Here is a 17,310-nt window from a genome sequence, read left to right as displayed (position 1 = left end):
TCAGAGACTGGGGATGAAAGAAGCCGAAGGAGATGGAACAAAAAACCACAGGTTCAGGTAGCTGGCTGTTTTTATAATGCTGCAAACTTACCTCTTGCATCAGGCGCTGAGTGTCCCCCTCCATTGCTCTGCAGGTGCAGAGGCAGATGATGGGCTGCTCACCAGTGCAGCTGGCTTGTTTTCAGGCTGGGATGAAATAGTAGCAGCACCCGAAATGATGTTGCTTTGGAGAGGTTTCCAGAAGGCTGGAAATACACTTCCCATCAAAGGGCAGCTCGTGAAATCCGAGGGGGGAAGGTGCATTGGGCACTTTAGGGCAGCTGCTGCCCGTGCACTGGCGCGAGGCGGGGGCTGCAGGCTGGTGCAGTGTCTGCTCTCTTGCCGTAGGAGCTGCTGAATTCTCAGAATTTGGTCCTTGGGTAAGTTTAAAGAAATTAATTCATGACTGTTTTCAAAATACGCTGCAAAGCATTGCACTGCTCAGCACAAAATTCTGCAAAGCGGGAAGAACCAGTGTCCTCTTTAGCATGGCTGTCTTCTGTCTGACGCTAGCTGGGTGTCGGCATGAGGTCAGGCCTCGCCGGGGACAGAGGAATGGCCCTGCAGGCATGTCTGCCAGGGTGCACCGGGGGTGGGACGGGGTGGACATGCTTTGGCTGTGTCAGGGAAGGAAAGGCTGAAAGGCAGGGTGAGCTCTGGTTTTGTTTCTGCTTGTTTCTCCAAAGTGTTTTGGGTCTTTCCACCTACGTGCTGGTGTGCAGCCTGGTTATACGGTACAGAGAACTTTCTGTAGGAAATATAGTTTCAGCTCAGGTTGTTTCATCATTAGGGTTTAAAGCAAAACTGTCTGTGTGTTGTGGTGCTTTAAAATACAGCTGCTCTTTTGGTATTAAATAGCTTTTGTTTATTAATTGTTGCTCAATTTCTTTATCTTCTGCAGTAAGGGCCCTTTTCACCCAAATAACTTTTTTAAAAAATTTCTTACTACTCATTTACATCGTCTTACTTGACTCGTGGTGCTTGGTGTTTTAATATTTGATGGAAAAGTCAGACTTCCAATACCCATTGGCCTTACTGGTATATCAACACACTTAAACAAGTTTTTGATTTATGAAAGTTCTTTCTATTAATGGACAAAAGAGGGATTATCTGCACAAGCATCCTCCAGAACAAAACTGCTGTGGAGGGCTACAATCTGGAAGAATCGCATAGCTGTTTTTAATTCCTATCCAACCAACTTTTGCTGTATTGGCCAAAATGTTTGTTTCTTCCATCAACAGAGGCAATATCATCCTTCAGAGGTATTGCCACCCATCTTCTAGCTTTGCTCACATCACTGTGTTGGCAAGCTCGGCTCTGTAGCCCTGGCATGTCCCCAGATCGGGGTTCAGGCATGTCCCTCCTGTTGGGATATTATCCATTGTCCACTCCATAGTTTTTCAAAGGTATACCTACAAACCACCGCTTCTTAATACCTAACCCTATAATCATAACAGATATTGTTAGTTTAGTAGTTTCTGCTTATTTTCTCATTGTTGCCCCATTATTAGCCAGAAAATACTAGAATTTGCAGTGGAGCCTTTTGTCCTCTGTGATATTTTTGGTGACTCTACCTGTATTTCAGATACGGATCCTTTGTTCATTTAGTGTTTGGTCACCTTAGAAAACTGAAGTCCTGATTGTGCATCATGTATTCCCTCCACATGAAAGAACTTTCACGTTCCATCACCAACACGTTTCAACTTGTGTTGAAATCATCCAAGGGAAGAGAGAGCAAAGGGATGCTAACTCAGAGTAGCTTTTTCCCTTGTTATCGTCAGCGAGATTGTAGCACCGTTCTCCTTTCATCTCATAGGTTTTGTTTTTAGCACGCTACAATAAAGTATAGGAAACCATGTAAGGAGCCAAAAGTAAACAGTAGGATGCTTTGTTTGCTGTGTGAATAATCTTAGCTTCTCCATTTTAAATCTGGTAATGCTAAGAATAATCATGGAAATTTTTTTGCATGTGTGCAGATTACATCTTGAATAAGATGCACCTGCACTAGTAGATTCGCCGTATAGAGTATCTAGTCCTTTAAAAATCCCTTTTGATTAAAATATAGTGAAGCGGTCGCTATTATTTAATATAACTCCCCTGATACCAGACAAAAGAAAAAAGAAGAAACTTGACACATAACTAAATTTTAATTTGGCTTAATCTTTCGAAATCCTAAAGTTTGAATGCTTTACAGTACACACTGTGAGCAGCGAAAGGAAGAGAAATACTGCTGAAACTGGAAATATTTCTGAAACGCTTTGAAATGTGGAAACTTTAAGCATTTTGTGAGAGCCGTGATGACGGTCTGCATCCACATGCGCTCGGAGGGATAGCCATAGCCTTTCCCGACGCTGCAGCCTCTTCCCTGGGAAGGCAGGGCCGTGCTGCCTGCGCTGCGGCGTGCGTCTGCTCCAGCCAGCCCGGGATGTGACCTGGCAGCCAGCGCCGTGTCCTGCTGACGTGGCCTCCCGGCAGAGGAGCTTCGGCAGAGGAGACGGGCAGGGGCTGAATCATCAGCGGGATGAGAAATAAATTAAGACTCCAGCTATTCCAGTTTGCAAGTATATAGAAACAAAGCGTCCCGCTTCACAGCGGAATAACATGTAAATGAGCAGACAAGTAGTTAATGAAGTTTGTCCTTTAGTAAAATGAAGACTTTTGTATATTTTTTTCAAATGCCTAAGAATCTGCTGCTGGGAAATGCGTTTATCTCTAGAATTAGGACAGCAGACTTTAAAGACAAATGTTAGAACATATGGTCTGGGCTATAATTTCAAACTTTTTTTGGTTTTGTAAATATGCAGGACTTGTATTTGGGGTTTGTGTCTGTCCTTATTTTACTTGTGTGTCTGTGTGTGTGTATGTATATGTCTGAAAGGATCAGTAAGTGTGGTACATTCAAACTAATTTGAAGGGCACTTGGAAAGGCAGTGCTTCATACCAGCTGCTATCAATTTTTAAATGTCTCCCAATATCTATGGATCTCTTCCCAAAACACAGAGAACCTATGTACCGAGTATATCGGTATGTGCAGGAATGCTTGAGTTCTCAGTGTTGGTTCTGCTCAAATGCAAATAATCCTCCAAGTGTGGACCCAGTACATTCCAATCAATGGTGTCAGGATTTTAAAATCCAAGATCCACATTCTTTACCCAGTCTACTTGGACTACAGACATTGCAAACACATTAGTCAGTGCTTTTAGTCTTTCTAAAGTGTATTAGTGCAGCTATAGTTCTGAGTTAGTAAAGCAATTATATTCAGCTTTCTCAATCTGAAGCAATTATATTTGTTGGCCAGAAGAGTCAAGAAATTATTCCATCAGCCTTATTAAATTCCCTTACTACTCCTCGCAGGCAGATGTTTGGTTTACTATGCTTTTTATTCTTTATCCTCTTTGATTTTAGTTCATGTTTGTTTTGTACATGCAACGAAAACTCTTCATGGTGCAATACAATTTGCAGGGTTAGATAAAAGTTAGCATTTACAAAATAAAGCTCGCACGAGCTGTTACAACCAGAAATAGCTCTTTGTGTAATTTTATCAGAAACGTCTTATCCAGTTTTTCAGTCTCCTGGAGAGGGAAAAAATAGAAGGAAATAGGGAGTAGGACACCAAGAAGGATGACAAATGTACAGGTATTCTGGCTTTGTTATAGTGCGAGATTTGTCTCGGATACCAGATCAGACAACTCATGCATTTGGTGTGACACACAGTGGGACGCTCCTTAAGAGGTTGCGAAGTGAATCCTGCTAGTTGAAGTCCTGCCTGTTCCTCTTGCCAAACCCAGAAATAACGGTTGTGGCAACTGGCATTAACCTTGATTTAAAGAGAATATATTATTCGAGTGAGAGGAACAATTAACTCTCCACGTCAGTTCTGCCACAGGCTCCTTCTACAGAGCTTGTGCATCGCATTGCTGGCTGTCCATGTGAATAGGCTGAACACCCTCAGATCACTTCAAGGAAGGACCTCAAGCTGGAGCAGTACACATTTGTTGTGTTTAACCTGTTCTTCCGTTCAGACTTTCCAGTGGAGAAGACATTATCTCTGTTCAATCATGTTTTTTCCCAGATTCTGCTGCCTTGTAGGGACTCAAGGTGTGTATTTGGCAAACGGGTTCTTCGAACACAAGTGTCTGAGGCTGGGAGACCCTTGTGCTGTACAAAGCAGTGCTCCTCCTGCCTCTAATGAGATGCTCTCTGTATTTTAGCATATCAAGAACTATTCCTTTTCAGGAGAGAAATATTATATTCTCCACCAAGCAGGCTCTGCCAGTTTTATAACTTTTGTTAATTTCATACGCTCCATTGTGACTGCCCGCAATTGGCATAGCGAATATTTTGATGATATTTATAAAAAGGCAAAGGCGGGCATTTCCTTCTGTGCACTCAGACTGTTAAGCTAGGAAAAAAGACATTAAGCAGCAGACTTCAAATGCAGACTTTTTTTGAGTTGCCCATTTGAGGGATGAAGGGGGAGATGGAAAGAAGCTTGGTAGCAATTTCCAAATACTTGTACCTGGAACTTCGTGTAGGGAGCTGCAGATAAAATTCCCTCCCTGAGGGAGGCTAAAGATATGCTATGTTCACTTCTGTGGCAGCAAGGCAGATTGTCTGTCAATTAATTGTGAAACTGAGGTTGGAGATGTGGATTGGGGATGTGGATGAAGCATGTTGTCACTTATAATCATTACAGTGCTTTTATTATTGTTATGTTTCTTATTTCTAATTTTAAAGCAAATCTCAGCTTGGATAAGTAATAATAATGAATTTGCTTTAAATGTCTTGATGGTAAAGAATGTAAATTGGATTGTTTGTTGGTTTTGCTGAATCTTAAATGGTATTTATTCCCACCATAAAAAAGAAATCTATAGTGGTTGTTGGAAGCTGTATCTGAATCAGTTGTTGATTCTGCTGTTGTCAGATTTCTTGGGTTGGGTAGCTTTCACTCTCTGAAAGTCTAACCTCTTCTATATTTAGATATAGTGTGTGTGATCATATCCTTAAGAGTCTTGTTTGGTCCTTCTGCACCGGCGTTTTCTTGTAGTCACTGCCGTGTGGTGGGTTCTGTGCCTGTGACATCAACAGGTTATTTTCTGTGTCATTAATATTTTCACTAATATAGGTATGAAAAATAGATGTTATTTAACAGAAACAAATTGCTGAGTCTGCTTTGTAATGAAAGCATCACTGACTTCAAAACAAAAAGGAAAGAAAAAAGCCCACTCAACCACATAATCCGGTTTGAAATTGCATTAACTCCGGACAACCTCGACGGCTGTAGGCTGCCGTCCAGCGGTATCAGTAATAGTTACCTAAAAAGTAAATCTAGAATCTGAATTTGTATTGTAAAATATTTAAGGCCAATATAAACAAATGAACCTATACTGTCCTTTACTCATTTAAACACCACAAAACTTAATTTTAATTTTTCCTTTCTTTATGGGTCACAGAGCACCAAATACTACTTAAAAATCAAGCTACTCCTGGAGATGAGTGGGTTTTTTGTTTGGTTTTTTCAATGTTCAGCAGAAGACCAAATTCTGTCACAATTTGTGCAATTTATTTTTTTTTTTATTATTAATGTACCCCTTGTGTGTTATAACGTAAAGCTGCAGGGTTTTACAAATGCTTTGTTTATAAGCTGTGTTTGATTATTGCTTACAACTTCTTGATTATATTATTAACAACAGTTTTGGTGGTGGTTTTGTTTTTTGGGTGTGATTTGTGTTTTTTTTTTTTTTCTTGATGCTGTTTTTTTGTAAGCTTATCCTTCTTGTTTGTGTTGGGGGTGGGATGGGGGAACACTTGAGTGTAGATGGCTTGTCAGAAGTACTGCCTTCCCCTCTGGGTTGCTGTTAATTTTCTGACAATACCCTCCATAGGAGGTTTTAAAAAATATGTAGTGGTACAGAAGTCAGTGTGCGTGTGAAGTATTGCAAGTTACTCGTCAGCAAGGTTTATTTTTGCTTTGCCTGGCAAGTGAAGGGCTCCTGACCCCACAGGTATGGAAGAAGGAAGGAGAGTAACTTGTGCAGAAACCCTGGTGTATGGCTTTGTCAGCAAAATATAGTCCTGTTGTTATGTTACAGGAAGGCTTCGCTATTGCCAATGCTGGCCAAGCAAGAGTCTTCATTTTATTTTAGCTCAAAATACTTGTTTTTATGTCCATACAACTTTCAGGCAAAGTTGCATAAGTAACCATGTGGCCTATAACTACCTGTGTCCTGTTTATCCAAGCGTCACATTTTAAGTGATGTACATGTTGAGCAAGGCTAGACTGTGCATTATAAAAATCCGGCCTAAAATTCCTAGAAACTCATGTGCTTTTGATTATCACGCCTGCCTCTGCTAAGGATCAGTCTCTTCAAATGCCATCCTGGCTAGGTCGCTACAGATGACCTTGGCGTAACAGTATAAAATCCTATTTTTATCTCAGCAGACGATATTATCTCATCATAACATTTTTGAACATTTCTAGCTGAATTGTTTTGCATGTTGGAGCTGTGCCTGGAGAGGGGACTGAAACACAATGCCCATCATTCTCAATTGTGTGAGCCAGAGCCTTTGCGTTTGATGACGGGGCTATGGCGCGGAGGGTGGGAGGGAGAAACTAGGGAGGTCTGTCCAGTCCAGTTCCCAGCAGCTGTTGCCTTGAGACTTATTAGCTCAAACACTGCTAATCTCTGAAACAAGTATTTGTGTATGAGTGTGGCTCTGTGTGTGTATTTATATATATAAATTATTTTTATATATGGTAGATCATAAATGATTTTTATGTATGGTAGCATAAATGATTTTTATATATGGTAGATCATCAATTACTTACATGTTTATTTTTCTAAAAAATCATTTATATATGGTCATTTCATCACCTTAAGACTGTTACTCAGCTCTCCAAAGCTGGTCCAAGCATGGCTCTCCTCTTGGTGGAAGCTTTCTAGTCTTTGGTAATAGCATGGAAATGGCAAGCAAGTGCCATTGGGTGATTTGCCCGCAGGGTTTTCACTGTGGGCTCATTAAGATTACTTAACAAGTTAGAAGTAATTTGCCTCCCTTGGGGCAAAATTCTGATATTTGGAATGTTTATCAGTCATCTGCAAAATGGAACGAACATAATTGGTGGCTAATTGTTTGCAAGAACTGTGAAATACAATTATGAAGAGTTAAGCTGAAACCGATTGTGTTTATGAAATCCAGCATAAGAAATACTATATTAATCCTGCCTCAATACCAGGAAACGCAATTAGTATAATTAAGACTATCATACTGTAATTTTCTTGGCGACTAGATGCTTTGGCAGCCGCTTTCCTCTTCCAGCGTGGCTGGAGCAGAGTGCGTTCCTGTCGGCAGTGCCTTCTGCCGCCGCTGCCAAGGGGATTATAAAATTACTTTGTTTACCCCTGTCATGGGACACGGGAGATGCAACTGCTGTTGACTGGAAAAAGTGTTCAGACTCCCGCATTCCAGCTCCTTGGTTGTGGTCGCGGTGTAATTTTGCAGACTGTGTTCGTATGTGGTGAGTGCAGCTGGAAGCCCTGTCTGCAAGCTAAGGAAAACGGAAGGTTTGGGACTCCTCGGTGGTGTTTCTTAAATGTTCAGATTGCGAACTGGAGTTTCACTGAGGGAGCTCCTTGGGTTGCTCCATCGGTTTGCCTACCGATGGCCGCCGGTCCTGCCCTCGGCAGCACGCGGGAACCTCCCCGCTCCATCCTAAACGTGTCTTGGAGGTTCTGGCACCTCCGGTATAGGAGAGGACATTGCAGGAGCCTCTGTCAGATACTGCCACACGGACAAGCGGCTGCAATTAGGGCGGATGAATAGAGTAGACGAGTATTGAGATTAGATTCTCATTAGCGTTACGTAGTATGTCATGAAAAGCAGGTAAAATAAATAGCTTCATCTATTTGTATTGAAGCAAACTTAAGCATGTTTAAATTGGTCTTAGGAGTAGTAAACCTAGATACCTCCATGCTGGTAGGGAAAAATTTACGCAGTTATGGACCAGCACTCTTCAGTTAGCTTTTTGTTGAATATATATTGCTGATGGGTTTGTTGTAAAATGTGCCCAGGTCAGAAAAAAAATTAGCATGTAACATAGTTGTTGTTTTTGCAGTTTGTATGCAACTGCTGTGAATGCATGCAATTAAGGGATAATCAGCATAATGCCTGCTTTTGAGCTCTTAATGGTTTAATTGCTTCTCTGAGTTAAATAAACACTTTATGCTTATTTTACAAAATTCTCCCTTGGGAGCTCGTCACATGGAAGTGTATGTGCGTGTATTTATTTTTTAAACATGAAGAATAATTGGTTATTTAATTAAGCTTCTCCTGAAGTTCTCTTTTGGGATATTCTGTGTTCTTAGGAGCTGCTCAAATAACTAGTGTGTCAGAATAGACTAGGTAAGAGAGAGAACGAATTTGTCAACTCAAAAATGAGTGTGCACGTTAATGTTCCAGATTGTTATTCCAAGGTCATCTGGGCGTCTGTCCTTTGTGGATAGAAATACCAGTATACATTTTTCTGTACTTTGTGAAATGCTTTAACAGTTTCGAATTACTGCCACAGCTCCAGATGTAAGGTTTGACCCGTCTCCAGAAAGATGGCAGAGGACTGTCCCCGGATAACGCAGCGCCGAGGGTACCTGCGGCTGGAGACCGGAGCAGATGCATCCGTCCATGTGTGCTGCGGCTGCCCGGGCTGGCAAGCCCCCGTCTGCTGGGGCCGTGGCCCTTCTCCCCGCTGCCAGGCGCGGGCTGAGGGGCTGTGGGGCAGCTCTGCTGGGCTTTGCCCATCGGAGCGTCGGCAGAGATACTTCCCTGCCCCATTCGAGCTGGGAGGCTGTCCTGGAGCACACCCACAGCTTCCATATATGTCGATGTACTTGCAAAGCAGTAAGAAAATGTACCGTCCAATTCTTTTGCTCCTTTTTTCTATGTATTTTCAGTCTGTACTTTTTTTTTTTTTGAAAGACACTTTCTTTCTATATTTCTGTGCACATCACATCTATCAGCATGCCCAGTGGAACTGCCTGGAGCCTGCAGAAAATACTACCTGGCTATTCCTTCTACTATTTAAAAGTCTTCATGTCTTTATAAAAGTTCACCCGCCTCAGAATACTTGTAAGGGATATTCAGTATCTTCTTTTTTATTACCTGTGTTTCTAGAAACTGTCTGCTCTGCCAGGGTACTAGAGTTCACTTCGAGTTTCGTTGGAATTTGCTTCTTACGAAAGGTCTGCGCGGCATGCAGCCTGGCTAGCAGGCTGCTCAGCGAGCCGCTGCCCCTTGTTCAGCAGTGACATTATTTAGTACAGGAATTTAATGTTTTCCTGGTAGTTTCCCAGCCAAGGAGTCTTAGCTTACCAAATGCTTTTGGGGAGGGTGCAGTTACTACGTAAAGGAGTTCTCCCCTTCTTGCATATAGGGTATTTGATACGTTTCCTTCAAACGGTTTTAACTGCTGAATTAATGAATAAGCTAGTCAGGATGGCATTTAAACAAACCTGTCATAACTGTCTCTCTCGTTACTGACCTGGTAGTGCAATGCTAACTGCGGGTTCCAGATGCAGCCCCCGCTTCATGGTGCGGTTTGTAAATCCCGCGCTAAGCACCTGACCTGGTGCTATTTTGAAGCCAGTTGTAATGATAAACATTTTGGAGAGCAACCTCTCTAACGGAGGCTGTGAATGTTTGTGTGTGGGTGGTGGTGCTGTGCAAATGAGGGCTTTTTTGGTTATGACCAGAAGGGTATACTGAGAAACTTCATACTCTGCTGGCTCTCATTGCGGTGGGCTGCTTTTGATAAGCAATGACAGAACTTTTAATCAAACTCTGAACTTTCAAATTGTCTTTGGAAACTTAGTTATCCCTCAGAACATGGTAACATGTTGCATTGAAAGAACTTCTTGTGGTGAGGCATGTGGGAGTGGTAGACATAATAATTATGGCTGTAAACGCTAATAGTGTTACGGTAGTTCCAATCAAGCAGAAATACTTGTCCTGCAGAACATATGGAAGCATCCGGAGTGTGTTTTAGTGCAAGCCATGTGTTTGAAGGAGGAAAAAAAAGCAGGGGGCAAAAACCCCAAAACCACAAATAAAACCCACTCTAAAGTCTCAGTCCTGCCGTCATGAGCTGAATTTTTCTCCTTCTCTCCACTTCAGCGGTTCCTCTGCAAGTGGGGCTTAACTCTTCAGAAGGGCAGGGTGTGTTCAAAGGCTTTGCAGTTTGTTTATTGATGCCTTGTCTTTATTTGAGCTATGGCCTTTTATATGTTCAAATAGCATAAGCTTACATTTTCCTCAGGGTGAATTAAGACTAAAACTGTTTTCTTGACAAGCATGGCAAATTAAATGAATTAGACTGAATTTCAGTTTTAAGGCCATCCCAGATACCTGAGCATCACATTTGGGTGCTCTGTTTTGTATTACATAATATACACAAAAGGAAAGAAATAGAGGTTTACAAGCCGGTATCTGGCATTTACCAACGGCTGCTCATTCACATAGTTATTTCCACTCTATATATAGCCAAAAAAGCTTATGCACAAAATGGGTTAAGTGAATTAGGCTGTTATTTGAGCCAGCTGCTATGCTAGAAATAGAACTATAGCTATTTTCTAACCCCAAGCTGTGTAGTTGCAATATTCCTTCAATACTACCGTGTCTCCTCTGCTTGCAGCTTTTTAAAGCCCTTGTGTCATTTTAGGAGGTTGCAAGGGCCTCATATTGCAAGGACCATTTTGAGTATCCAATTTGGAGCATCATTTTTCTTGCCTTATTCTTAGTTTAAGATGGATGTGCCAGGCAGACGTAGTGGTTAGTCTTATCTGCCCGGGTTTAGTGAGTTGCTAAATGCAGTTTGTGTCTGCAATGTGCGAATGTCTGGACAATTTTAAATGGAATATTTTATAATTAAAAATGTAACGAAAGTCATTAAAGCAGTAATAATTCTGTTCTAAGTACAAATGCAGTTAGGGACTGAAAAATTGCCTTTCAAACCAGATAGCCCTTAAAAGCTCACAGCATGCAGTGCTGCTGATAAGGAACCTGGGTCTCTCTTTTTCAGCCGTGCACACTTCCATATTGCTGTCATCAGAGCTGTTCATGTTTTCACCAGTTTGTAGCAGAGGTTGCTCGCCCTGCATGTTTTCCACCCCCCCTCAGTAAAAAGTGGCTCTTTCATACGTGGTCGTAGTTGCTGTGTGTGGGGCTGACATTTTGACTCCCTCTGGAGACAGCTAGTGCTTCTCCCTAATGAGAAGTGCCTGTGAAACGTGGCCAGAATAGTCGAGGGCTCAGCGGGGCGAGAGCCTGTGCCCGGCTTCAGGGAGGCCAAGGGTCCCTCAAATCTCTGACACCCGCTGGTGCAGATTTGCCCCCTTCAGAAGGAGTTTCAGAGCGCGTAAGTGAAGTTCTTGCTCTGAATCGTTGCTTTTTTAAAAAGTATTTTTGGGTAAATGGGGGAAACTGGGTGCTACAAATCTTAGAGAGCTTCAGCTGTTTGTTGGCCGAAGTAAGCTGCTCCAAAGATAAGAGGCTGTAGAGGATCATGCTTGAACGTTTTAGTTGTATTTTCCTGTGCTGAATTTCTGGACAGAGATAACAGTGGAAATAGTATTTTATTCCCTATCTTCATTTCACTTGGTTTGCTGGCATCCACCTATGCTGTTTCATGGTACAACAGAAGCTCTAAGCCCTTTCTGCCCCTGTCTTGATTCTTTCTCTTTTGTATTTTACCTGCAAATTACTTGATCTTCCAGGATCTCTAACCTACAGTCAAACCTTTCTCTTAATTGTGCCTCAAAAGCTGGATGATGATCCTTGTGTCTTGCTGTGGTGCTAACTCATACAGCTTTCAGCTCAATTTAATGGCTACTCTGTTTTCTACTACTCTAAAGCAGTTCTCTCCCTTGTCCTTTTTATACAAGTGGAAGAGAGCAAGCCTTTACTGATAAAAACCGCTATTGTTTTGGACTTTGGAAAAGTTGTGGTTTGATACAAGCGACCTGACCTGACCTGATGGATAGCTGCTGCTGAAAGACATGACCGTATGATGTTCTCTCCACCCTTCGCGTCATCTCCCACTGTTCCCTTTGCCTGAAGCTGGCATTTGCCTGACCCGTTAGCCTGGTCAGGAAGGGAAAACTGATCCTATTTAAAAAAAAAAAAAAGTAAATAGTTTTTCTGCCATTTAGTCTCAGCTCCCGCAGTTCAGGAGCAGAAAAGAAGAGGAGGAGGTAAGAAGCAGGAAGAAGGGGGAGTGATTGCCACTTTGGTGGCTCTGGCTCACAGATCTATTCACCCAGTCGCTGATTATGCACCCTGGTAGGAAAATAGTGTGAGTTAGGAATATGAGCTGCGTGTTACAAAGGTTTGAATTCCAGAAAGACACTTGTTTAAATTATTTTGTTCAGCCTACATATGCTTTTAAGCACCTGCTTACACTGCGTGTTGGGTGCGTGTGCTGCAGGCTTTGGCCAGCAGCAGCTCAGCAGCACATGGGCACCCCAGAAGAGCAGGCTGGGGCCCTCCTGTCTTTCAGATCCTTTTTATTATTTCTTCTGCATCGCTCTTACTTGGGGCTTTTGAAACTCTACCCATAAAGAAACCATCCATTATACTTGAGGTCACCTCAGGCTTCTTTCTACTGCGAACCACATCGAACATTTGCTGAACTGCCCAGAAAGAAGTGGAAACTTCAGATGCCTGAGGGGGTCTTGAGCAAAGGAGGTGCCAGGCAGTCAGCTGTCGCTTCGGTCCTGTGGAGAACTACTGGCAGGACTGTGCCTTTGCTTTGAGTGATCTGGGAACCATTTAATTTATTTCCAAGGAAAATTGAACAGACTTGTCACAGACCAGTGAATTGTAAGGGACGCACAAAGGGGCTGTCCGTGGAGTCCCTGCTCCTCCCCGGCCCCGACTCAGGAGCTCTTTCACTAAAGGATGCTGTGTCGAGGGAAAATTCCTCCCTGATTCCAGAGTGATGTAAATTCTTCAGTTCACAAGCAGTGGTCTCTCTTTCTATTGTTTGTCTCATTCTTCTGTCCGAATACCAGGAGAATAACAGCTCCTTTTGGGCTTAGGAGAGCTTGGCACATCTTATTTCAAATTCAGAAGGGCAACGCCAGTTTGCCCTGCTCTAGATCTTCCTGACTTGCTTGCAACTTGATCTGCATCTTTTGTATTTTGTTGCTTCGGTGCACCCGCTCTACAGGAAACACTTGTGACTGTTGTACCTGCAGCGTTTTTCCACACTAAAAGTCTGCTTTGCCACTTTGGCAGCTGTAACTGAGAGTAGCCTGATGAGGAGAACTTCTTCCTCAGCATTTCAGATGGCATGTTTTCCATTTCTGAGCTCTTCACCATGCTGTGGCTGAAGTTCAACAAGCAGAAATTCTTCTGATCAACTCAAATAATTAGAATTTTTAGGCTTCCTGAGATGCCATAACACTGAGTGGTGTGGGGTTTTTTGTTTTGGGATTTTCTTGGGTTTGCTTTTCTAACGTGGTCATCTGCACCCATGTGATTGGTGGAGTTGCAGGCACACACTACTGACCATGTACTACTTTTCCTAAAGACGTGGTTGTTTCTGGACAGCCTCCAAAGCCGCTTGAAATAGCCAGTTTTCACCAAAGTAAAATGGTCCTTGGCATCATCTTCCTGAACTGATGCTTTATTGAGATGCAAGATGACTTTTCAATTATCTCCAAAATATGTTTCTGCTGAAGAATGAGATGTCAACAGATCATCCATACAGCTTTCGTGTTAAGTTGCATTGCCAGTTAGCCTGCTTGAGTTTTGAACACATTTGATCTAATTTTGCCAAAAGCTTTTGAGGTTTTTGATTCTATAAGTTCAGGAGTTAAGATACTTGAAATCTGCTTCTTGGTTATCAGCATGCATCTTTAATGACCATAATTTAATCTTGAAAACTTTTCCTTTAGAGAATTCTCTGTTTCTGGTGCTTGGTTTTTCAGGGCTGTCTTGTAGCTCTTGTTCAAATAACCCGTAAGCATCCATATCTCTGTTATCCTGTTAATGCTGGAGTTGTCAGAAGGAAAATGTCTGTAACCAAAAGCGCTTGCAGAAAGTGAACTGATGTGTCTCGTCTAGGGTCGGCGAGTATTCATGCCGTGTTCTTTATTGCTGCAGGGGACCTTGATAAAACCTGATGTCTTAAATGGGTAAAGGAGCTAAAGACGTATGTCTGTCTTCAGCTTCACTTTTGTTTCTGGAGTGGAAATAAATACCTGTCTTAAGTCACTGTACGTTCAGGCAGGGAATCCACATATTTAGATTGCTAAAATAAGAATTTTTTTTCTTGCATGTTCTTTTCAAAACACTTACCAAGTGTTACCTGTGTTGCCATGGCTTTAAAAAGTGTGAAAAAATCTTTGCTAGTGGATTCATCTTAGGACGGACGTGGATTTATTGTATGCAGGCTGACTTGAATTATCTCTGATTGGTAGGTCATTAGTCTGTTAGATAGTTAATAGCTCAGTCTGATGCTAGTGTTGGCTCTGCATGCGTGTTCACAAAACCTTTCTTACCTTGAAGTATCCTGTCTGGCACTCACATTAAAATAAAAACAAGGTTTGCACCCATATTTGTGCTCTATTTTCTTAGAGCTAGCAGGATAATTTGTAACAGCCCTCTTATTTATTCACCTACCAGTGTCTGTTTAACAGAGCGGTGCCTGGCTGCGTGAGCACCTTCTCCTGCCTGGAGGAGCCGGTGGCTTGCTGAGGAGCAGGAGAGATGGCAGCTCGCTCGTGGCACTGGGGTCCTCTCTGACACGGTGCTCACAGCTACACCGCTTGGGCCAAAGCCTTGCGGTGCAAGCTCTGATAGACGTCCCGCACCCACACCTGCACCGCCACCGCGCTCGTGCTGGGTGATGCCTGGCTTCACAGGCTGACTGTGGCTGAGGGTGCTGTATGGATCCGAAGACCGTAAATCTGCCTTTTTCTCGGTCTGTACGTGAGGCAGAGAAACAACTAAATTGGTGGTTAAGTATAAACACACATACCATCTGTGCATGTATGAATTTTTGCCCAAGAGCTTCATTTGCATTTGTAAAGGTGAAAAATTGTCCATCAGATGTTTCTATTTGTCCTTAAATGAGAGAGCCTCAAAAATACACATCCAAATAGAAGTTTTGCATATCTGTGAATTAATTTTCCTTTCCAGTTGGCTGTTTTCCTTTCCCCTTTTTACGTTTCTGCTACTGCTTGAAAAATGGAAATCTTCTTGTTGGCCTGTAAGTGTCATCTTGAAGCTGATGGGGTTTTTTCAGTATAAAATATTACCATCAGCTTAATTTCACTGGTGCAGATGCTTTCCTATCATGTTAACTGTTGTACTGTGTATCTGCTAGAAGCTGAGGTTTTTGTTACCTGTGGACAAAGAGAGTCTCCTTCAAGGTGTCTGCCAGCAGCAGGACCCAGCTCTCCACCTGGGCTTGCGTACAAAGGGTCTCTCTCCTCAGGTTTTTCTGCAGCTTTACAAAGTCTGAAAGCTGAGCTCTGTGGGGAAAACTGACACAAATTCCACGTTCGGATTGCAAGTCGGGTGTTTCAAAGGGGGAGCGGTGGTGCACCTGCAGCCTGGTTTAAGACGTTATCATATAATTACCATCTCGGTAGACTTAGGGCTTAGTATTTTGTGTTTGAAATGACTTCCGAAGAGGGAATGTACTTGGTGTAACATCGCTCTTGGATTTGACAAGAGGATAATAAGCAAAAACGGTAACCTCGAGCACTGAGATGTTCCGCTGACTTTCAGTTAGAGTCTGTGAGCACCAATAATCATTTATTTCCAAGCAGGGATTTATCAAGGGGAGGGGGGAGGAGGATGATCATATTTTCCTTTACCTAGGGCTTAAGTTGAAGCACGTGGCGGTGATAACTTCTCAGCCTTGCAGGTCTTTATGCTAAAACCTCGGTCAGCACTAGCCTTGCTCTCAGCTTAGGCTGAATAAACGGTTGGCACGTTTTTTGCCGGTGGGCAGTTGCCTTAATGCTAGAACACATTTTGATTCACAGTGAAAAATACATACATGGCAGGGAGAAACGATTTCTTTTGACATTCCTTGAAGCAGAAACAGCTGCGTTGAACATTTTTATTTTTTTTAAAAAGCACAGTGGCATCTCCCTTGATAATCAGAATTACAGCTGAGCATGAACAGCAGGGCATAGTTCTCTGCGGAGTCACTTAGTGAAGTGTTGCAACACAGATTATCCGACGCAAAACAGCTGTATTCATTACTAATAGAGCAATTTGACAAAACACCAACATGGATTTTTCCCACAATAACAGATGTGTGGAGCACACTACCACCCCCCTCCCCAGATTGCCAGCATCTGTGCGTCATGTCATGCTCCTAGGTGCGGTGTTGCCGTATAGCCTGCCAGAATGGATGCATTTATTTTAACCGTATGATGAAATAGTTCTGTTGTGACTAACTGGGATCCATCGGCTGGAAAATTTTAACAATTTGGAAGAAAATGTTTCTGCCTTCTTTATTAATAATAATGTTTTGCGGATGCAAATGCATCTTTGCTTCCCAACACATGCCAAGCATATCGAAACTCCCTTCTTTTTTCTATTACTGTCAGCTGTTAAACAGACAATACAGGATTCATAATTCGCTGTACCCCTCCCAGGTTCTTCCTGAGAACAGTGTAATTGTTGCTTAACTTGCATATGGGAAAATATATACGTTACAGCAAAACAGTGCGAGGTTCTGGACAGTGAGAGTCCATTTCCCTTCTTTCTCCACCTACATAAGTCAATTTGTTATTCCATGTTTAAACCCTCAGTAGAAGCACCTGTGATTACAATAACTTGTTTACAATTAAACTAGTGTATAATAGAGGCCACCTAAATATATTAAATAGAATCAGAAATAATATTGTCTTGGGGAGGTCATTGGCCTTTGAAGGAAGAGGAGGGAGAGCAGCAGGGACTGTGCGGGGAGCTGGGGGAGGCACATGTCTTCAGATACGTCAGAAATAGAGCTTTGATTTATTTCTGTTATTTGTTAAAAATAACAAACGATCCTCCTTGTTGAAATGCAAGGTATTGAATAGCAGAATGTGATCATAGTTACTTTTTTAGAAGACAGAAGGATACTTCTCTCTGCACATCAAAGCGCAGAGACAGTAATTTCATTTCCAGTGTTCCTGCAGTAATGTTCTTCTCGGCTGACTAACATGCTGAGACTTGCTCAATTTTTCAGATTTTTGTTTTTTGGAGAGATTTCTC

General features: G+C 42.4%; 1 protein-coding gene across 5 annotated transcripts in view; it reads left to right on the top strand.

The window, feature by feature from the left end:
- Nucleotides 1-17,310, top strand: part of FNDC3B (fibronectin type III domain containing 3B) — a 215,028-nt gene that overhangs the window by 57,909 nt on the left and 139,809 nt on the right. The window contains exon 1 of one of the 5 annotated variants that reach the window (XM_072868990.1): nt 4,083-4,137. The exons of the other annotated variants lie outside the window; for them this stretch is intronic. Within the exon in view, the coding sequence (XP_072725091.1) occupies nt 4,098-4,137 (40 nt within the window). The 5' untranslated portion in view covers nt 4,083-4,097. Of the gene's footprint in view, nt 1-4,082; nt 4,138-17,310 lie in introns of those variants that run through there. 5 annotated transcript variants of the gene reach the window in all.

This window comes from Ciconia boyciana, chromosome 7 (assembly GCF_034638445.1).
Source record: "Ciconia boyciana chromosome 7, ASM3463844v1, whole genome shotgun sequence".
In the NCBI taxonomy this organism is placed as follows: domain Eukaryota; kingdom Metazoa; phylum Chordata; class Aves; order Ciconiiformes; family Ciconiidae; genus Ciconia; species Ciconia boyciana.
This window is presented reverse-complemented; position numbering and strand designations above follow the sequence as displayed.